The following is a 23,137-nucleotide window of genomic DNA, read 5'->3' as shown; positions in this document are numbered from 1 at the left end:
GCAAGAAGAAACCAGATGTTGAGGACAACTGTTTGCTGCCCTGCACAAGCCACTCCTTAGGCTGGTACTCCCCGTCCCCCCGCTTTTTTTTTAAAAGATTTTTTTGATGTGGACCATTTTTAAAGTCTTTGTTGAATTTGTTTCAATATTGCTTCTCCTTTTTTTTCTTTTTTGCGGTACGCGTGCCTCTCACCGCTGTGGCCTCTCCCGCTGAGAAGCACAGGCTCCGGACGCGCAGGCTCAGCGGCCATGGCTCACGGGCCCAGCCGCTCCGTGGCATGTGGGATCTTCCCGGACCGGGGCACGAACCCGTGTCCCCTGCATCGGCAGGCAGACTCTCAACCACTGCGCCACCAGGGAAGCCCTTGCTTCTTTTTTAAATGTGTTTTGTTTTTTTGGTCACGAGGCATGTGGGATCTTAGCTCCCCAACCAGGGATGGAACCCGCACCCCCTGAACTGGAAGGTGAAATCTTAACCACTGGACCACCAGGGAAGTCCCCCCATATCCTCTTTCTCCGGCTGCCCTCGTTCTGCTGCTGCCCTCACTCCCTGCCACTTTCTTCCTGCCAGGATGCTGCCTCTCTGGCCGGCCTGATTTGAGTGGTGAAAAGCCGGGTACCACTTGCAGTGGGTTCCACAGCATCTGTCCACAATTCACACCCACCCGGAACCTCAGAATATGACCTTCTTTGGAAATAGTGTCTTTACAGATGTATTAGTTAAGGATCTCAAGAGGAGATCATCCTGGATTTACGATGGGCCCTAAACCCAACCTCCAGTCTCCTGTACGAAGAGGACAGAGCACAGAAACACGGAGAACAAGGCCTGGGAAGAGAAGGGAGGGACTGGAGTGATGCGTTGACAAGCCAAGGAACGCCAAGGACTGCCGGAATCCACCAGAAGCCGGAAGAGGCACGGGCAGATTCTCCCTCTGAGACTCTACACGGCAGCAAGGCTGTTGATACCTCGGCTTCAGACTTCGGGCCTCCAGACTGTGAGAGAGTAACTTTCTGATCCTTTAGGCCACCAAGTCTGTGGCGATATATCGAGCGGCCCTAGAAATCGGGCAAAACTGGAAAGTAAGTTCTACCCTTAGCCCCTCAGCACAGCCTGGCAGGGCTTCTTTCCTTCCCATTCCTCCTGGACGCAAAAAGGCTCACAACTCCCCCACCCCGCCCCCATGGGCTGCATTATCTGGTGACACGAAATGGAGGACATTCCACATGCGTCTCGAGTTACCCCCAGCACACAGGAGGTCTGCATATCTGAACGGGCCCCATGCTTTCCTCCCAGGGAGCGCAGGAGCCCAGGACTGGGCTTTGGCCTGATTTGCTTTGGTCCCAGGGGACATTCCCAGGAAGTCAGGTGCTTGTCAAAACTCTCACCATCTGCTGGACAGAGAGGGTGGGTCTAACTTTAGAGACTTTGATCAAGGGGGAGGTCACAGAGCAGCGTCAGGAATTCAAACGTGGACAGTGTCCCACTTACTGGACTGCAGGCTGAAGCTGAGCTTGGCCCTCGGTGTGACCGGAGGAGGCGTGTGCTGGGAGGACGGGGAGGACGGTGACACCGAGAAGCGCCTTTCACTGCCCATGACGTTGATCACCTGGCTCTTCGGTCTCTGGGGCCGCAGGGGACTTATCTACATCAGAGGGACGGAAAGAGCATAGTTAGGAGCCGTCATGGGCTGAGTTGTCTCACTGCAAAAATCCCTATGTTGAAGCGCTAATCCCTCAGCACCTGCGAATATGGCCTTATCTGGAAATAGGGTCTCTGCAGATGGTCCAGTTAAGATGAGGTCGTTCCAGTGGCTCCTAACCCAGTATGACCGGCGTCCTTACAAAAGGGGGAAATTTGGACCCTGACCCGTGCACACAGGGACAGCGCCACGCGAACACGAGGGCAGAGGTCAGGGTGATGCTTGCACAAGCCAAGTGAGGCCAAAGACTGCTGGTCGACCGCCAGACGCCGGGGAAGAGGCCGGGAGCAGATGCCCCACAGCCTCAGAGGGAACCAGCCTGGCTGACACCTTGATCTTGGACGTCCAGCCTCCAGACCGTGAGACGATCAATCTCTGTCGTTCCAGCTGCCCAGCCTGTGGTACTTTGTTACGGCAGCCCTGGCAAACTGATACAGGCTTCACAATAATCTCCTTACCCACTCTGGGGCTGATGTCACATCACAGGTTTCCTGGACGTAAGTGTAATGTGGGCCATTCAGTGGGGGTGAGAGCACACAAGGAGAGCTCCAAAGGGTCACGAGTGGACTCAACGACCAGCTCAGTGACCGGAACGCCTCAGGCACCTAATTTCTTGGTCTTTCTTGGCAGGTACGTGAAAATCTAGAAACTTGCCGAAGGATTTTTTTTATCCATCTCCTGGTTCTTCTCTCATGCTACGCTATTACTGAGTAGGAATTCTTTCCACTTTTCATTGCATTTATCCTCCCCATCTCTGACTTTCGGATGCACTTGACTTTTCCCACCTAAGCCTTTTCCTGCAACTGTAACATCGGGGTGTTTTATTTATCTATTTCTTACAACCGGCTCTCAGATCATTAGGCCTGGGGGAACACAAGCGGTTCAAAATACTCCCAAGGTAGGAGTCATTAGCAAAGTTATTAACCCAGCTGAGAAGGAGGAATCAAGATTTCTGCTCTGGGACAGGCAGGGCGGGAGGGCAGGGCTTTGGGCCTGGTTCCGGGGGCTTCATTCCTGGGCCTGCTGGTGAGGGTCAGCTGCAGAGCCGGTGGGCGGCAGCATGTGCCTCTCAGCGGTCTGCAAAGGCAGGGCCTCCCCGGGGGCTACTGAGGCTGGAAGGAGGGGAGGAAGGCTTAAGCCCTTTGGTAAACGGGGGACTGAGGGGACACTGGCCAACAAGCCGACCTCCAGAACTATACTACGCCAACGAAGGAGATACCGGAGACCAGGTGTCATCCCTCATCTGCAGAAACCGATGAGTTCCCTGCAGCTCAACTGCTGCGGGAGGTCTGGGACAGCCTGCTGAGCTCGGGCTCCTCCTCGGGTGCGTGTGTATAGGGACTGGAGACGGGGATTCAGGGATTGCGTAGGTGCCCCTCCCATCCTTCCCACCCCATCCCATAAGTGCACATTCTGACAATTCGGGGAGCAGAGGACATTTTACTGGTGAGATGCAAACCGCACGTGGAGGCTGCCCCTCCTGCTCCAGGCAGACTCTGAGAGGCTTAGCTAGAGGTCATGAAATTGTCGATGATGCAAATTCAGGCAGGAAGCCGAATCCAGCCCCGTGGAGGGAACAGAGAAAACCTCTGCAGAAGCATGAGGAGGCCAGGTGGACGCACAGAGCAGTGCAAGCCCAGCGCCGCCCCAGGGAATGGGGCTACTGCCGCCACTCAGTAACCCTGCCTCTCACGGACCCCACCAGCCCACCTGCTCTGTCCCGCAGCACCTGGCTGGTTACAGGCACACGGAGGCTTGAATAGGAAACTCCAGGTGCCTAACTGGACTCACAGACCTTGCCAGCAGCTGTAACCCGGAGGACAGACTGCTACCGGGGCTGGACAAGAATAGCCAATCTGCCTCCAGCAAGAAGTCAGGAGGCCCCTGAAGCTACAGCGGTGGTTATTCTGAGACTCCTCAGAGGCTGCCAGCGGGGTCAAGGTTCTGTGCTCTGACCTTGGTGGATTCTTGTGCATTGGCTGAGGGTACCCCAGGCCAGCCACGGGGGGCGGGGTGCACTTTGTGCCGGAACTCAGCCCATCTTCACTAGCATCCTCGCGGGAAAGCAGGGCCACGTGGGGAGGGACAGGCTTATACCGTGATGATGGCTGAGCCTGGCACGTCCTTTCCCTTCTCTGCACGCAACTTAATTCTGTTCAACTCTGCCACGTGGCCCAAATTCTCTGAGGCCCTCAGTTTTAACATCTTAAAGTGGAGCTTAAATGAAAATGTACGGAAGACTTGCACAGGCTCTGCACTTAGTAAATATTCAAAAAATGTTGCTGTTCGTTCCCCCACCCAGTGATGGTGTCTGGACTCTAGAGAGAGGGGGGTGCCAGCCAGTCCCAGCGGGGTCGCTGGTCTCCCAACTTTCCAGAAGAGCGGACAGAGCACAGGGGGCGGGGGCGGGTTCGTCAGAAACCTCTGGATCCCACTGCGCGAGGCTGCATCTGGGCACTTAGTGCTAAGCCTGTGGCCAGTCCCGCCCCGGGCCCTGCACCCTGGGCCCCTGCACTCTGCAGTGAAGCACCGAAGCCCAGCTGCAGTCCGAGCTGTGTGCAAAGGCCTCGCGAGGGTGTCTGCCTTCATGAAGACCGCGTTGCGGCTCTGGGGTCTCCCTTCCACCTCTAACACCCAAGCGGCACGTGGCTGCTGGTCTCCACGGCGTGCGGTCTGGATGGAACATACCCTCTGGTATTCAAGATATAAACAAGCAGTGAAGTATGTCTTATTAAACGGTGGTCCCACCCGAGCCCTTTGATAAGCAACCCTTCAGTAACGGCCGGGACAGGTCATGGACTCCCCGCCCAGGGCAGGCACGTTCTTGGCCACCGTACAGGCAAACGTCCATCCATTTTGAGAGGGAGGCAGCTCTAAGCCTGACTTGACCTTTGACGCTGATGGCCTCGGAGAGCCTCTTCTTTATTTTGTCTCCGGTCTACAAATAGCACGTCCTGAATACAGCTCACCCCAGAAGCTGTCCGTGCCTAATTTTTGCCCCCAGACTCCAAACGCTGCTATGCGCTGCTGGGAGCAGAGGCAGCTCCCACCCCCCCAGGCCCAGCCCTGGGAGGACAGCACGTGCTGCTTGGGTTTCACTGCCATCACACAACCCCAGACTCTGGAATGAATGAGATTCCCGGGGATCCATCTTTAATGTCAACTCACCAGCACGTGACACGTTAAGTCCCTGAAAATCCTTCTGAAAGACAGCCAAGGGATTTAGGCATGGAGCACACGAGGCTGGGAGAATGACACGGGCCTGTGTACAGCTGCCACAGCCCAGCGGGAAGGGGCTCTGGGACGCTAGCTGAGCAGGTTATAACATTCGGGCAGAAACGGTGGCTTAGTGATTTCTGGTCAGGAAGGGGCAAGGGAACAGCGTTAGCTGGCCCGGAGTACTGCTCTCTGACAACAACAGCAATCTGTTCATCTCCAGAGATGTCCGGATGTCTAATGGAAGCAAGTCCAACTTTGCTGCGGAGCCTAGAACCATGTGGGGCCTGCTGATGGATGGGGCCCCTGTGGGATGGCGGATGGAGCACGGGGGCAAAGACGAGCATCCTCCGGAGAGATGCAGCTCTCCTCTGTGCCTCTGGATGCCCTACAGCATCAGTTATACAAGGGGAGGGCTGAGAGAGAACCCCGATTTTCAAATGACTATTTCATAGCCAATGCAGTGAAATCCAATTGACAGCCCCCTCGGCTAAATGTGCAGCATAGACAGGTCCCGGCAGCTACCGCGGAGCGAGGGAAAGCTCCCTGTGAAATTACCGTTTCTGAAAGGATCACAGCCTCAGATTGCTGCAGGGGAATGTCGGTGGGTTTAAATTCTTTATCAAATATCTCTTGATGTTTGCTGTTCCTTTTTTCCTTCTTCTTGTCCTTCTTCTCTTTATCTGGGTCGTCCTTGTCTAGCTTGTCCTGGGACCGGGAGTGCATTTTCTTTGGCAGGAGGGGTTCCAGAGCAAACCTAAAGGAAACGGTTCTTTAAATCAATGACGTCTTACTAGGACAGCCACTGCTTTTCGCCCTGCAGCTCCATGTAAAGTCACTCAGAATGAATCAGGTGCTCCCTGGGAAATGCCCAATTTTACAAGGAAAGAAAGGATTTTAAAAGGAAGGTCAAGGGAGACTTAAGATACATATTGCCGACTGCAATGGTTATAGTTTTGAATCTCGATAAAAACAAATTGGAAAAAAAATAGAACACTTACAGGATGATGAGGGAAATGTAAAGTCTTACTGGATATGGGATGACTATATTCAGGGATTATTGTTGATTTACGACGGGAGGATGGTATTTGGGGTCTATTTCAAAAGGGAAGCCCTCACCTTTGACAGAGTCATACTGAAATATTCACGAATGCAATGAGGAGAAACAGGCAGATGCTAACGCAAAGAAATGTCCGTATCGGTACACAGGTGGCTTCCATTTGACAGCCCTTTGATGGCTCAGTGAGAAACAAGCCAATTCCAGCTTGCAAGGATGTGGAGATGCCCTCAGATTTTTAGCTGAGAACTGAGCTTGAGACAGAGATTCTGGGTCTCAGCTCTGCCACCTTCTGGTGAGTCTCCACAACCTCTAAGCACCATGGGCTGGATGTCCCCCTTCACAAAATGAAATGGAATGAAAATGGTATTTAAGAAGAGATATGATCTCTTAAAAGAAGCTAGAGTCATACAGTCATATAGGAGAAATAGCCTATATTGTGATTTCTGATAAATGTGTTTTTTAAACTGGTCTACCCATCATTCTCATATGGTTAAGAGAAGCAAAGTGGTCAGCTGAGAGGGTTCACGGAAGCTCCCTGCCCTTGAGCTGCCCAATGTCAGGCAGCCCCTGAGCCGTGTGGGAGGGCAAATCCCACCCCCGTAACGCGGGCTGTCAGGATAAGGGGCCAGGTCCCGAGCCTGCCCCTGGGAGCCCCCAGTTCTCACTGAGACCTTCCAAGCCTGACTTCCTGGGACACCTGGAGACTGAAGTGTCTTCTTCAAGGGGACACTGATTGTAAGAGAAGGAAATCTATAAAGCCTGTCACATTGCCATCCTAGCTGTGGTTTCTTTCAAACTTTTTTGTGAACGGGACATTGAGAACAAAACCACTGCTCTGAATAAGACCATTCCAGCACCTTGGCTCCCCAACATGGGAGAGGTAACATGGAAGTCAACACTTATTAGATGGGTCATTCACAAAACCACATTTCAAATCCATAGAAGACGCCAACTGCTCAGAGCAAGAATCACATCTGCTACGTTTTGTAAAAAAAAAAAAAGAAAAAACTGGATGGTCAGCAGGTATTGAATGTAGGCATTGATTATCAATAGCTGCTAACATCACTGCAAGGGAGAGAGACACGAATGTCCTTCTGAATGGAAGAACCAATTGAAGTCATCCTGTCCCCAACTCATGCCTGAACGTGCACAAGCCTCTAGATGTGACTACTAATCTGCAGGATATATGAAAGACAGAGAAACACAGTCAGTAACACTGTAGGGGATGCAGTAAGCAAAACCCAGACGACACCAGAAGCAACCTGCAGTTTTCAACAGATAAATTACAAGGAAAAGAAATGAAAAGAAAAAAGTAGAAGGGGAAATCTATTGATCAAAAGAGAACTAAAGAGATACAGCAGCCCAGCTGCAAAGTGGGGCTCTTATCTGGATCAGTTTCAAATGAACTAAAAAGAAAAAAAAAAAAGCCATTTATGCCCCAATTGGAAATTAAAACCAATATCTGACGATAGTATGGAATTACTGTTCACTTTTTACACGTGCTAAAGGTAGTATGATTGTGTTTTTGGTAAATTCTTACCTTTTAGAAATTCACACTGAAATGTTTACGGATGAAATGATATGATGCCTGAGATCTGCTTCGGAATAATATGCAAGAGGGAGAGTGTGGGCTAGGAGTTGATCATTGTTGAGGCTGGCTCATGGCTGGTACAGGGCCTCATTATGCTATTTTGTCTCCTTCGTATATGTCTGAAATTTTTGCATAATAAAAACTTGAAAATGATTAATGAAATACACCAGTGTTGACTTTGATTATTACGGCATTTCTGGGCATCTGGACTTTTGCAGTTGGATACACAATAACTACTAAATCAACAGCCATTAGGTGTTAAATATTATATCTCTTCTACTATAAACAAAAATTTAAAAATCTTCAGGATTTTATTCTAGGTTTGGCAGAACTTGGGATAATTCATGTAGGGAAACAAAGGATTAGTGGACATCTTACAGCTCCGGGGAGAACCTGTGCTGTGAAATCCAGACGCACATACAAGGAACCAAGAGAAAGGCTGAGCTTTACATTTTTCACATTATGAGAACCAACTGCCGACAGGACGAACTTTATTCTGCACGTAACTGATGCCATTTGAGACCAAAGCCTCATTTTCTCCACATCCCTTAGGTGGTGAAGGGTGGCAACCCCGAGAATGAACAAAACTCTGGACTCTAATAAAGATGCCTTCTAGTTCAAGGTTAAACAAATACGGCTCCAGGGCTGGAGACAACGATTCCCACTCATGTATTCACACGTGCAGGACAGTACTCCTCCATCTAAAACCTCTAGATCACTTTCTGTCCTCACCCCTACGTTCCTGGAAATATAAAAACCTTTTCATAACTAGCCTGGGGATTTACCCGCGGAGAAGCTGAATTAAGTTTCTTTAGCGATCTTGCTCTCAGCGACAAGCACACTTGATTTAAATACCGCTAAATTGAGGTTTTCCATGTGGACTTGGCCTTAGAAGTAACAGACACTGATAAAAATTACTGTTAGGAAAAAAACGTGGGAGCAGTTTGCCATCCTTCACTGGGTACATTGGTCGTCGGCAACAAAGGGCACTTGGGTTGGAGCTGTCCCTTGGGGCACTCTGGAAGTCTGTGTCTGCGTGTCACAGGGGTCAGGAGCCTGTGGGTTTGACAGGATGGGATGATGGATTGTAAACCAGATGGGCTTGGACAAACACACAACTGTGCAAACTCGGCAGCAAACCAATTAGCAGTTCTTCTCTGCTGTTTAAATTGCATGTGACATTTTTTCTTTCTGTATCATCAGAACAAACTTTTCATATATGCTAGTCACAAAACACACAAAAATGTCAGTAACGAGGTTCTCTTTGCAGGAGACATAGTGGGAGCTCAATGAAGTGTTCACCCATCTTGATCCCTTCTTAGTTGCCTTGTGCCATCCGGTGCTCAAGGGCAAAACTGGGTCTCCAAAGAGATCTTGTAGAAAGAAGGTGGCCCTGCCAGCAACCAAGGAAGCCTGCCTGCGTGCGACAGTCCTGCCCTAGCGTGACACCTCGGAAGTGAGCAAGAGATGGAACGTACAAGCACGCGGCTGGCAAGGAACGCATCACACCGCTTCCGGGACTTGCCGAAAAGCACTGAACACTCACCTGGAGGTTCTGCAATTTGATGGCAACCTCATCCAAAGTGGTACCCAGAGCGAGAAATCTCCCCTCAAAGATTCACAAGACTCCACAAGTCTTAGCGGCACCACGATTGTAAAAGTCTTGGGTGGTCTCCATCTCAAGGAGGATTTTGATGTTTAGAAATCCTCTCAGGTGTGAGGAAACAAACCCAGGGCCCCGGGTGGCTCCTTGAATCCCCTCCTAAACCCCCCCGGCTGCTGAGCCAGACTCACCCGTCGGAGCCCGGCCTGGAAGGGGTGCTGTCTGATGACAGGGACGAGACAGAGGCCACAGACAGAGGCCGGGACGAGGAAGGCATTGTGAAGGATCGGACCATGGACCGGGGACGGCTGCCTCTTCTGTCGTCCAGACTTGAGGGCTGGGTTGGGCAGAGGGGAGAGAAACAGACAGAGAGAGAGACTCGTTTGATGCTGTGGCAAAAGGCGCCCAGCCTGGCACGGGCAGACACCTCGGACCAGGTGGTCTTAGCAGCCCGGAATCTAGGTCAAAACTGTCCACGCTTTCATGAACAATGCATGTGCTTGTTCAAAGTTGAAGACAGAAACGATGATTATTTGGAGGCTTTTTGAAATCTGATTTGATATCGTGAAAAATACCAGGAGGAACTTTGTTTTTTTAAAAAGTTAAAAAGCAGTTTTCTCTACCAAGACCACAAGGCATCAACTTGTTCCAGAGTCACGGTACAATGTACTGATCAGAAAATTTATCTTGTAGAAAAATATCTAGAATGTGGAAGAATTTTACAAGATCTTTAGATGAACTTTGTTTCTCTGCGTGGTGACAAACCAAGAAGATCACTAAAATATATGGATGCATAATGATGGAACTTCTCTAGACTAAAATAAGATGCACCTGCTGCTTAATTAAAGGTGGATTTCCTCCCCTGCCAGCGACTGGATTAGATGGCTCCATGGCTGGCATTGCTAAAACTCCTCCTCACCAGAAAGTGGACTAGCAATGCATTCTAGAGAAGAATGGTCTCTGGACAGAGTTTTCCATCGTCTCTTTGTCATGTCATACTATTGTACATTAACAAAATAAGTGTCACTGAAATACAGCACATGTCAACACCTAATTAGTTACAAAATGCTAGTGTATCTGCACCCCGAGCCAGATGTTGGTACATCTGGGATGGAGCTGCAGCAGAAGCTCCTTTCTTTAACCTGAGGATGTGGAAACCAAATTTCTGCAGGGCATTCCCTCTCTGTGTGGCTTCAACCTCCCTAAAGCCCATCCCCACTCCACCAAAGCTGGTGTTTCATTCAGCCCCATCACCTATAGAAGACCTGCCCGGGACTACGGGTGATTACAGATTGTACAACACCATTGAAAAGATGGTCTGTTTCTTAAATATTTGTTTTGCCCATGAAATACTATTTGATCTGTACACTATCTCTTCAATAGTAAAAGGTTCAACAGACTTGTGGTTGCCAAGGGGAAAAGGAGGGATGGACTGTGAGTCTGTGATTAGCAGATGCAATCTATTACATACGGAATGGATAAACAACACGGTCCTACTGTAGAGCACAGGGAACTATATTCAATATCCTGTGATAAGCTATAATGGAAAAGAATATGAAAAAAAATGTATTTATATATACATATGTATGACTGAATCATCTTGCTGTACAGCAGAAATTAAGACAACGTTGTAAATCAACTATACTTCAATAAAATAAAATTTTAAAAAATAGTAAAAGGTTCAAAATTGCTGAAGAACAGTGTAAAGCAGAAGCTGGTAACTGTTTTCTGCAAAGGGTCAGATAATAAGTATTTTAGGCTTGTGGGCCATAAGGTCTCTGTCCCACGCACGAAAAGAGTCATAAACAGTACAGAAATAAGTGAGCACAGCTGTGTTCCAATAAAACTTTATTTACAAGAACAGGTGTCAGGCCATAGTTTACTGATCACTGGCTCAATATGCAGCTGAAATCTGCCGGCACAGAGGGTCTGGTCGGTCTTGGGTTTAGCACCAATGATGGTGCCATGGCCCATCTCCAGGGAGACAGCCATTGTCATTAATTGGCTTTTATAAGGAAAACTTAAAAGGAAGTGGTGACTTGCAGACAAACCCAAATTGTAAAAATGTTTCTAGAAACTCAGTCTACAATATCCTCTTCTCAGCCATTTCTGTGACAAAGTGAGAGAGTGGCATGGACATATATACACTACCAAATGTAAAATAGCTAGCTAGTGAGAAGCAGCCACATAGCACAGGGAGATCAGCTCAGTGCCTTGTGACCACCTAGAGGGGTGGGATAGGGAGGGTGGGAGGGAGGGAGACGCAAGAGGGAAGAGATATGGGGATATAGGGATACGTATAGCTGATTCACTTTGTTATAAAGCAGAAACTAATACCCCATTGTAAAGCAATTATACTCCAATAAAGATGTTAAAAAAAGGTTATATTCCATTTATAGTTATTATAAAATACTGGCTATATTGCCTGTGTTGTACAATATATCTCTGTAGCTTATTTTATACCTAACAGTTTGTACTTCTTAATCCCCTACCCCTATAGTGTCCCTCCCCTCTCCCTCTCCCCACTGGTAACCACTAGTTTGTTCTCTGTATCTGCGAGTCTGCTGCTTCTCTGTTGTATTCACTAGTTCGTTGTATTTTTAGATTCCACATATACGTGACGTCATACAGTGTTTGTCTCTCTCTGTCTTATATCACTGAGCATCATGCCCTCCAAGTCCATCCATTTTGCTGCAAATTGGTAACACTTTATTCTTTTTTTATGTCTGAGTGGTATTCATATATACATATATATCATATCTTCTTAGATTGCTTCCACATCTTGGCAAGTGTAAATAATGCTGCTGTGAACACTGGGGTATATGTATCTTTTTGAATTACTGTTTTTGGTTTTGCCAGATATATATCCATGAGTGGGATTGCTGGGTCATAGGGTAGTTCTACTTTTAGTTTTTTGAGAAACCTCCATACTGTTTTCCACACTGGCTGCACCGATTTACATTCCCATGAACAGTGCACAAGGCTTCCCTTTTCTCCACACCCTCACCAACATTTGTCATTTGTGTTCGTTGTGATGACAGCCGTGCTGACAGGTGTGAGGTGATATCTCACTGTGGTTTTGATTTGCATTGCCCTGGTGATTAGCGATGTTGAGCATCTTTTTATGTGCCTCTTGGCCATCTGCATGTCCTCTTTGAAAAAATGTCTACTGAGGTCTTCTGGCCATTTTTCTAACCGTGTGGTTTGTTTTTATGATGTGGAGTCACATAGGCTGTTTATATATGTTGGATATTAACCCCTTGGCAGTCCTATCATTTGCAGATACTTTCTCCCATTCAGTAGTTTCCCTTTCTTCAACACGTTCAGACGGCAGTCCAAACCTCTCACCCAGCCTTGCAGCTGAGCCCTGGGAGCCTGTTCTGGGTCCTTCCATTCCTGACCCTCCCAAGGAAGAGTCCTGCCTGCTACTCTAGGTGCGTCCTGACCACCCCATCTGCTACCCCTGGTACCACCGTGCCCAGCTCGGCTACCGCTCCTCTCTCTGGCATCTCTGTGGGACTCTGACCCTCTTGATGCTCTGAGTGAGACCTGTTCACGGCCGCTGCCTTTCAAAACCCAGGCTCTCCCCTGCCAGTTCTTCCACAGCAGCAGCTTCTGAGGACGGCTCAGAGGTGGGGATCAGCGTTCTGGAAGCTGGGGACTGTCTTTCTGAGCACCCACCTGCTCAAACCACCTCCTGCCCCATGAGGGGCTGCCTTCCCACTTCTCCCCGGCAACCTCCTCAGCTTGACTTCAACCCCGTCCTCTCTGGATCCAGGTGACGGGCAGAGAAGACAGCCGTCAACCTCGTGCTCGGCTGATTCTTCTGGCTCGGCAGATGCTGCCTCCGTTGTCCATCATCTTCTGGGTACGTGGAGACGCAGCCTTCCAGGAAATGCAGCTCTGCTTACGGTGGAGAAGAAACACGACCCATCTGATATCTGGGTGCCATGAGCCCCCATTCCTAAGAGCGCCCAGCATGACAGTTTCCATTTCTCTGATGAAATGATCTTCATGGCAGCCAGCGCTGAGGGAGGGGGTGCACAGGAGGCAGCCGGCCAGGGACCAAGAGGTGCAAGTGGCCACAGGATGACCTCATCCAGCTCGTGGGAAGGCCCAGGAAGCAGCCGTGAGCGTCCAACCCCCAACCACAGAGGGCTGGTGATTTGCCCTGAGAGGCAGCCTTGAGTCTCGGTCGGGATGCACAAGCACAGATTGGGAAGTACAAAGGAAGGGAGACGGCAGGAGCCGGCTCTGGCAGACGAGGGACAGAAGCCAGTCTGGGTCCCACATCAGCAGGGCAGCCACTGGGTGTGGCCCTGGGTCCTCCCGGGCCATTCACCTCCCAATTCCTTCTTGACCAAGCAGAGCCTCTAGAAATGGAGGATCCAGGGCTTTTGTTTTTTCATCTGAAGCAGCTGGTCTCTCCCAGCCCTGATGGGGTAGCTCCAGTGCTAGGACACTTGGAGAGAGGGGACGTCTCTCTCCCTGCAGCGGGGCGGGCAGTGGCGGGGGTGGGGGGTTAGAGTTAGGCGGGAATGTTGGCTCTGGCATGGACTAGGTGACCTGGCATAAAACACGGAACTGCTCTGGGCCTCAGCTTCCTCCTGAGCATGTAGGGAATAATCATGCCACCTTGAGAGGCCGGCGAGGATGAGCTGAAATGACGCAGGTGACGCGCGTAGGGCGGGCCACGCTCTGAACCGCAGCCTCCGTTGCCCTTGCCGTTGTTACCACGGCCTGAAGCACAGACTCACTCCAGCCCTCTCCCCAGGAGCTGGGGACCAGTGCTGAACGTGGCTGTGCTCGTGGCCTCTTCTCTGGGGACCCCGGGTCTGCACTCCTCACTATCTAAGTATACGGAGGAGGCTAGGCTCCTGTGCTTTCATCCGGGGAGCGGTGGCACCTTAGAGCCCAGGACTGTCTGAATGAAGGCCAAAGCTGAGCAGGCCGGGGGTGTCCCATGGAGCCGCCGGTGGATTAGGAGTCAGAGGGTGTCCAAGTCTTCCCTTTCTATGGCTTAGGCTGACCCAGAAAAATTGACAAAATGGTTTATGTCCTTTCTATGCGTTTTTATTTTTATTTTTTAAAATTTTGTTTATCTTTTGGCTGCGTTGGGTCTTCGTTGCCGTGCGCGGGCTTTCTCTAGTTGCGGCGAGCGGGGGCTGCTCTTCGTTGCGGTGCATGGGCTTCTCACTGCGGTGGCTTCTCTTGTCGCGGAGCACGGGCTCTAGGCGTCCAGGCTTCAGTAGTTGTGGCACGCGGACTCAGCAGTTGTGGTTCACGGGCTCTAGAGCGCAGGCTCAGTAGCTGTGGTGACAGGCTTAGCTGCTCCGTGGCATGTGGGATCTTCCTGGACCAGGGCTCAAACCCGTGTCCCCCACGTGGGCAGGCGGATTCCCAACCACTGCGCCACCAGGGAAGCCCTGGGGATTTTACTTTTAAATCCATCTTTTTTAAAACAGGATGATACTGTATTGCTTTTGAAAGCATTCTGAGGAGCTTGAAAGTTCTCCAAGTAGGTAAGACGGGAAAGCCTCATTCCAGACGGCATTTTATCACCACATTTTTCAGAGGATGACAGGGTATCTGCCTGACCTTTTGTTCGCTCAAGGGAGGCTGGCCGCAGAGCCTGCCTTTGGGGTCCCAGGATGGAGGTGGACTCAGGGAAGCAGCTCCAGGGGACAAAGCATCCACGGGTGGAAAATGCATCCTTAATTCTGTCCCCAACTTCATTCCCAATAAGCCTGGTCAACCCCTGGCTGGGGGGTGGTGGTGGAGATGCCTTGGCTGCCCCTGCCTCAGGGTGGGACCTCGGTGGAGAAGATGCCGTTTCAGACTGCGGTGCAAATGGCTCATCACCGGCCGAGGACGTCCCACTGCCTACACAACCGCCCTGCCCTTCTTCCCTCCTCCCCCGTGTGCAAGCACAGCCGGCAGAGAACTCATGAATCACAGCAGAGAAACGGATATGAAGGACGTCTGGCAAGCCAGACAGATTTCTGTCCTCCTGAAATATACATGAAATGATTGATCAAAGAGGAAGCTTTTCACTTAGTAAGAAAACCTGGAGATTTCACAAGTGTTTATTTCTCAGAAAGAATTAAAAGTGGCATCAGCCTTTGAAAGAGGTGCACCGTGATGTACTTTGAAACTCTTCTGGCCACTTGACGCTGATTGTAATGAGACGCAGCTCGAGGATTCTGACTTGCAACGAAGGCTCCTCCAGCGTGGTCCTGATTTCTAAGCCTGCTGACGTGTAGCAGTTCCTGCTGGGCTGACGGTCCCAGATTCCTGCCTGCGGAGTCTTCAGACCATAGCCCGGCGGTTGTGTTACTCTTGGCTTGGTCAGGCTCATGCTCTGCTGTGGTCAAGGCCAAAGGCACCTCATTTGATGAGCACCAGGGTGCTGGGCTTGGAGGCTCTGAGGCCCAGGCATGGCCGGCAGGGCTGGGGAGGGTGGGAGAGCATAGAGCATAACCCCTCTCAGGGGTGGTCTGGCTCTCCTACATGTCTCCAACCACAAAGGCAAGAGAAGAAGAGCTCTGCCACTTACTCGTGTAAGCTCGGGCTAGTGAACCTTCCCACGTTCCTGTTGCCCCATGTATAAAATGGGGATGTGCACAGTGTCTCCTTCCTCGTGTTGCAGGAACCTAAGAAGTTCATAATTGTTAAAAACCTCAGAAAGGTCCCTGGCACGTGGTAAGCACTAAATTAGCATTTGCTAAGTGAGATAAATGGGTGAACAAAAAGAAGCCAGCTCAACAGGGAACAGCAGAGAACTTTAGAGAATGGCAGAAAGATGGCGCTGGGTCAGAAAAGAAACCAAAATGGCGCACCTGGTTGGACACCTGCTTCTTTAGGAGGTAGAGCGTCTTGTGTTAGGAGAGGTGGAGTAACTCCTGCAGCTGCCTTCCCTTTGCAGGATAACAGAAGACCTGCTCGCATACACCCCCTCCACGCCAGCAGGCATGGGATTCCAGCAGACCAGAAGAGGTCTCGCGGCCTCTTTTTGCGACACTGATGCTCACCCCCGGACAATGGAGAAAGGGGGCCTCGAGCCATCTGCTAGGCCAGATGTTTCCTGAGTCCACAAGCCGTCAAGGCTAGGACTCACCAAGGCTCCCAGAGACCCTGAGTAAGGGTGGAAGTGATGCTCTGAACTGTGCCACAGGGGTGCTCTGATGTGAGGTGCCTGGCCCTGCCCCCGGAGCTGCTAAGGCATGGCTCATGAAGACTGCCTCAAGCCCACCGTAAGGCCTGTCAGGTATTTTGCATCCATAAAAATGCCTAGCCACTTTTTTTTCATGCTCCTGATCTCAGCCCTGGCTAAGAGACCTTCCACCAACTCTCAGCAAAAGCCCAGGTCTGATCTCCCTGTGCTATGCGGCTGCTTCCCACTAGCTATCTATTTTACATTTGGTAGTGTATATATGTCCATACCACTCTCACTTCGTCCCAGCTTAAAGTAATTATGCTCCAATAAGGATGTTAAAAAAAAAAAAAAAGCTCAGGTCTGTCCTTCACCCCGGAACATCCTGGCATTCCAGGCTCTGGGGGGCTGGTCACCTTCCCAGCTCCTCCTTACAATCTGTCTTCTGCCCAAGGCATGGCTGTGTCTGCGCCGGCCCCTGGCCTCTGCCATTCAAATCCCTGCCTTCAGTCTTTGTTAAGTGAGTCCTCCCTCCAGCCAGTGTCCCGCCCGCCTCCTGCAACCTACCCTTGGCCTAGATCAGTGACCCCTTCCTCCAACAGGTAACAGCTTCAGACCTCAGCAGTCCACTGTGCCCCTCAGTGACTCTGACCTTGGCCTGGGCACAGGCTCTGCCTCGGCTTTGGGACATCGTGAGTGCTGTTTCCCTGTGTGTTATTTAACCCTTCGTCGTGTCGTGTTACTGGAGGTGTGGTCTCTGTGAACCAGCCTGAGTCGCAAGGATCTATGAGATCTTTCTGTCGCTCCACACACGATGGGGAGCTTGTGTTCACAGCCATAAGCGGGGTATCTGGTGATCAAGCAAATTCAGGAACGTTTACACCCTGACATTTCCAGTTGGCGAGAGGTGGTTCCTAGTGTGCTGGCACATGAAATGATGAAGGGGCGGAGGTTCCTTATCTCACTTCCTAAGCAGGTGTCACGTACACAACTCAAGTACAAGGCCCTGTGAGCCTGTCACAGTCGGACAGTGTGACACAGAGACATGCTCCCTCCCCTCTGCCACGCCAGCCACTTACCATGGTCCGGACCCCATACTGCTTCTCCACTTTTTCCTTTAACTGTTTGAAACAGGCTTCCATTCTCTCATGAAATGGCCGTAGTGCTTCTGTGACCTTGTCTCCATGAATCCTGATCCCTTCGGCCAAAAATGGAATCTGAAAGACATACAGGTTGACGTTCCTTATTTCTTGCTTAGTGGTCCAGGGAGAGAAGTGCACACCAGGCAGGAAGTGGCAACGTGCAAAATGCATCTGCTTTGGTTTCCCAGTCAAACCGGCTGATTAAATTCATCATCAGGCAGGTTACTCCCCCAGACCAAAATGTGTACATGACAAGCATTTGTGTTTTAAGTCGGACACGTCTAGTGCGGGATGCAGCACACCGGCTGCTCCGTTACTTTGCCTGACTCCCATTTGACCATCAACCCCAGAATAGACTTCTCTGTGCTTTCCACTTGAATTTGGGAAGGGCTGCGTTTTGGATTTGTTTAGCTATGACTTGATCTGTTAGCAAAGGGCCAAGTCACGGTACAAAGATTTTTTTCACTAAGAATATTGCCTCTACAGGCAAGTGAGAACCCTATTCCAAAATGTAAAAACCTAATAATACGGGATCTATCGTCCTGAAGGATGTTCTTATTTGGAAAGGAAAACCAAATTTATTCTTCCTTAAAACTAAAAAGAATCATGTCTCTGCCAACACTGCTGTCACAAATATCCGTGCCAAGACTTCACATCGGAGCGCGGAGATACAGCTGACCTTTAAAAGCGTCGTAGAGACATTTTTATTCCCCAGCCCCAGAGACCCTCCGGAGTCACAGCCGCTGGGGGTGGGTGTGAGAAAGCCTCCTTTCTCCCCCTGGCTTCTGCTTCCCCTGAGGCTCAGACTGGGAGGTAGATGCTCTTCAATGCAATCAAGCTAAGAGGCTTCCTCTTAATACTTTACAATTAAATCAAAATACTGATTAAAAACAGATTTTCTTAATATGACAGAACACCAATCTAAATGAGCTGATTTATTAGTAAGAAGGATAATAAGTGCACAATTGAATTTCATGTGAACAAATTCAAGCAATCTTATCAAGATGAATCAAGGCATAAAACGTATTTGGTTGCCATTTATAGCACGCAGCTGGTGCCTCTTGTGGTGCTCCAGGAAAGGACGGAATAAATGAGTGCTCCCGTGTTTACACCACCCAGCCTGCTCTCGAGCTGCCCTGGCGCAAAGTGTGTTTGGCTGACAGTTGGGCTTATACCCAAGGTACACGCCAGGCACCCCTTTCCGAACAGCTATCACCGACAGGACAGCATGCGGCTAAGGTTTCAAGCTAGATGGGATGTTTTACTATCCCACACGAATTACTCTTGCAGATGGCAGCCTTCAGGGGCTAGCTGCAGCTTGTTCAGGTTCAACAGAAGAAAATGCTCACAGAAATCCTTTTGCTTCCTGGGGGTCGGCAAAGGCAGGCTGCAGACAACTTTTGGTGGGATGGTAAATGTGTTGTGGCTCTCTGGGCGTGAAGACAACGTCGGGGTGCTGTCTCAAGGTTAAAGCACAGCCACTCTAGATCCTGAAAGCATCTTGTAAAACGGCCCTCTCTCAAATGTATAAAAGTGTGGTCCAATCATTTCTGCTTTTTTTTTTGTTGTTGTTGGTTTGATAAAACTCTTAATTGGCCAGATTCTTGACATCAAAGAAGCTACTTGCTGGACTAAAGTTAAGACCCTTTGGTTCAGGTCTTGGGACTGAATGAACGGTGAGCTGGCAGGTGAAATTTATGGGGTAGGAAATGTATCCCCTCAACAGGTCCCTGACATTGGTCAGATATAACCTTCTAAAAGACGGGTGGGATCTGGCCCTTGTTCTATGTCTGCTCGGGGCTGAACTTAAGCTAGGAATAAAAAGATGCTCTGTGCAAACACTCCAACATGTGAGGTACTTAGTACACAAACAGAAGCCATGGACTGAGGCCTGGAACGGTCTTTGGATTCCAACCAAGCTGAGCGTCAAAATCTCTCAGGCAGAGTCCTGAATCCCACCCCCAGAGCCTTGATTTGGTCTAGAGTGGATCCCAGGAGGCTGCACATCTAAAGAGTTTCCCAGAGCCCAGAGAGGGGGGAGGACTTCCCCAAAGTCACCTCTAGTTGTTCAAAGACAGCATGCAGCCTGCTCTCAAAAGACACCCTTCTAAATGGCGGTGCTGTATTTGAAGTCTGCTCCTGTGTGTCTCTACATGGATTCATGGCCTGCCGGCGGCAAAGAACGTTTGGAAGCACTGCTAAGTGTTCCAGGAGCGCCACCACTGGCGACATCGGTACGACTGTCATCGGCTGGGGATGATGAATGGGTTTGGTCTTTCATCTCTGTGCATTTCAAAAGAGAAATATGGGGCTTCCCTGGTGGCGCAGTGGTTGAGAATCCGCCTGCCAATGCAGGGGACACAGGTTCGAGCCCTGGTCTGGGAAGATCCTACATGCCGCGAAGCAACTGAGCCCGTGCGCCGCAACTACTGGGCCACCGTGCCACAACTACCGGAGCCCGTGTTCTGCAATTACTGAAGCCCGTATGCCTAGAGACCGTGCTTTGCAACAAGAGACGCCACCGCGATGAGAAGCCAGTGCACCACAACTAAGAGTAGCCCCCGCTTGCCGCAACTAGAGAACGCCCATGTGCAGCAACAAAGGCCCAACATAGCTAAAAATAATAAATAAAATAAATTAAAAAAAAAAAGAGAAATATGCATGCACCACAGTGGTTTCATATGAGTCTATATGGATTCATCTTTGGACACACAGCAGGGATGCCCAACAAGAGAGCTGCGTGTAAGGAAAGATGGAGCTGTGCCTTTGAGGAATGGGCTGGCGCTCACTGCTGACCTGGTGTCAGCCGCCAACCTAGAAGAGGCCCCAGGCAGTCTGCACCCGACCCCAGCTCCTGCCTGCGAGGGGGTCAGCACCCTCTGTTTCAGCAACGGCAACGGCAGAGCCAGGAGCTGCCTGGGACTTAATAACCAGCCTTCACAAATGATTTTAGGCATCAGTGATGGAAACCCTGCCAATGAACCCTTGGGATTCCCAGGAGGAAAACCTCACTTTGCCCTGATGGAGTTTTCAGGAAAAAAACCAAACCAAATAAATTAACACAAAACCAGAAGAAAGCATTCCGATAACCCCAAACTTCTTATTTTTAATGAGCGTATGACTCAATTACTGATATTAAAAGATGAGTCTTCAAAACATTTGCAAATGAAAGCAAGATCACAGGTAACGTTTTGAATATGTATTTTCATCACTCTTTGACTTAATGAAGTGGCTAGAAACCAGATTTTTTTTTCCCGACTTTCCTGTGAGCTACTTTAAAATTCATCCTTTAATATACTTATTAGGGGTGATGACATAGTGCTGACATAAAGTTCTCTCTGGGGAACAAATTATTTTCCTCTGTAGGGCTTGAAACTCTTAAAATCCAATTTTCTGTAACAGCTTACAGTAAAAAAAAAAAAAAAAAAAAATCAATAGAACTTTTGCAGACCAAACTAGTTTTTGTGTAGCAATGGTTTTATATAGCCTTCAGTGGAGTTTTGAATTCTGTACCCTTTGGTTTTTACAACATCTAAAATGGAATCATTCAGACCTTTAAATTCTCTCCCTCTTTTTTAGTAACAGAGGGAGACTGCCTACCTGAGGCTTACATCTTGTGCAAAGAAACCATCATGGCCTAAAAGTTCCCTTAAATTCAGCTCCCAGGGTGTCTTATCACAGAAGAATTCCAAGGCAAATTGATATCAAATGCCTACGGATTTGTGGCAAAGTCACACCCATTAGGATGGCGGCTATAAAACAAACAAACAAAAAGAAAACCAAAAAATAACAAATGTTGACAAGAATGAGGCAAAATTGGAACCATCGTGCATGACTATTGGTGGGAATGGAAAATAGTGCAGCTGCTGTGGAAAACAATACAGTGCTTCCTCAAAAAATTAAAAATAGACTTATATGATCCAACAATCCACTTCTGGGTATATACCCAAAAGAAGTGAAAGCAGGAAAGAGAACAGATATTTGTACACCCACGTCCATTATAACATCATTTACAATAGCAAAAGTGGACGCAACCCAAGTGTCCATCAGGGAATGAACAGATAAGTAAAAAGTGGTCTATGCAGACGATGGAATACTATTCAGCCTTAAAAAGGAACGAAATTCTGACACGTTACAACACAGATGAACCTTAAAAACATTACGCTACGTGGAATAAGCCTGTCACAAAAGGACAATGTATTATTCCACTTATATGAGGTCCCTAGAATAATCAAATTCATAGAGACAGAAAGTAGGATGGTGGTTTCCAGGGGTGGGGAGGATGGAGCGTTACTGTTTATTGGGCACACAGTGGTTTTGCAAGATGAAAACTGGAGACGGATGGTGGTGATGTGGCTGCACAACGATGGGAACATACTTGATGCCACTGGACTGTGCACGTAAAAATGACTAAGGTGGTAAATTTTATGTTACATAAATTTTATCACAGCAATATCCATATATATTTTATAGATATAAAATAAATACTTGTAATTAGGCTTGAAACCAAAACTCAGCCCCACTCCACCCTAACAGGTCACACAGCCCATGAGCTGATGACGAAGCCAGGACGGTGAGGCTCCAAGGGAGGCTGGTGAGGCTCCAGGGAGGCCGGGAGCAAAGCGGCCACAGAGCACTGGTCACAGCCTGGGACCCCGCGCTAGGGTGGGATGCCGCCCAGGCACAGGGAGGCCCTGGCCTCTGCCTTCCTCAGCCCTCTTCCGCCAGCCTGGCATGTGGGGTGTAGATAGGCAGCATCCTCCTCGCCTCCCATGTGAGAAAAGGAAGCTTAAAGCAAGATGTCCAAAGTCCAGAGCAAGCAGGCAGAGCTCCCACGGGAACTGGGTCTGGACGTCCCCTCCACCTCCAGGCTCATGAAAGCTCCAGGAGCCCAGACACATGAAAAGGGAACTTCCAGGGGAGCCCAGGACACCCTCCAGGGCTGCCCAGCCTCTCCAGACCATGTCCCGCTAAGGAAAGACTCAGAAGGCCTCAGGAGCACAAGCAGAAAAGCCAAATGTGCAGAATTACAGCTGGGGAAACGGAAATGAGGACCCCTTCCCCCAACCCTGACCACCAGCACGGGGAACAGGAGGGTGGGTGCTCGGCGGTTTCCCATCCCCCCACCTCTCACACCGATGGCGTCGGCTCGAGCGCCCTCCCAGGACAGGCTGGAGCCACGCTCTCTAGGGCATCACCGTTTCCTAACCTTGCCTGTGCCATTCCGTTCTGTCGATACCAGGCAAAGATTTCCCAGCAGGCACTGCACTGACCGAGGGGAGGGAACAGACCAGGCTCATTTGCAAGACAGAACTTTCTAGGTGTTCAAAGGCATGACTACAGCCAGGGGTCGAGTTAATCACGGCAGTGGTGAATGGGTTTATCCGGGACAGACATGGTCACGGGTGCTCTGCCTGAAGTCCAGGGTCCTCCGTGGCGGCTGGCAGGTGTGCCAAGGTGGCCCTGGTGGATCTGGTCCCAGATTCCACTTTCCCCACCTCGGGCCCTGCAGCTGCGGCTGGACATTTACCTGCCATGCAATCAGGTCCTTGAGCTTCTCGATCTTTTCGTGGGCCTCGGGGTGCTCCTGCAGGTACCGCTCTGTAAAGAAGGCCTGGTGGAGACAGGGAGAGACACTTAGTACACCAACACACGTTTTTGTACACCAGGGC

General features: G+C 49.8%; 1 protein-coding gene across 2 annotated transcripts in view; it reads right to left on the bottom strand.

Annotated features, from left to right (window-relative positions):
* The window catches only part of DOCK1 (dedicator of cytokinesis 1), a 522,558-nt gene that overhangs the window by 7,119 nt on the left and 492,302 nt on the right, over positions 1-23,137 (bottom strand). For both annotated transcript variants that reach the window (XM_012531578.3, XM_033420738.2), the window contains exons 46-50: positions 22,996-23,079; positions 17,403-17,540; positions 9,362-9,507; positions 5,475-5,673; positions 1,490-1,643 (exon numbers count right to left, since the gene is read on the bottom strand). In XM_012531578.3, coding sequence (XP_012387032.1) covers positions 1,490-1,643; positions 5,475-5,673; positions 9,362-9,507; positions 17,403-17,540; positions 22,996-23,079 — 721 coding nt within the window. The remainder of the gene's footprint in view (positions 1-1,489; positions 1,644-5,474; positions 5,674-9,361; positions 9,508-17,402; positions 17,541-22,995; positions 23,080-23,137) is intronic.

This window comes from Orcinus orca, chromosome 14 (genome assembly GCF_937001465.1).
Source record: "Orcinus orca chromosome 14, mOrcOrc1.1, whole genome shotgun sequence".
NCBI classification, from domain to species: domain Eukaryota; kingdom Metazoa; phylum Chordata; class Mammalia; order Artiodactyla; family Delphinidae; genus Orcinus; species Orcinus orca.
This window is presented reverse-complemented; position numbering and strand designations above follow the sequence as displayed.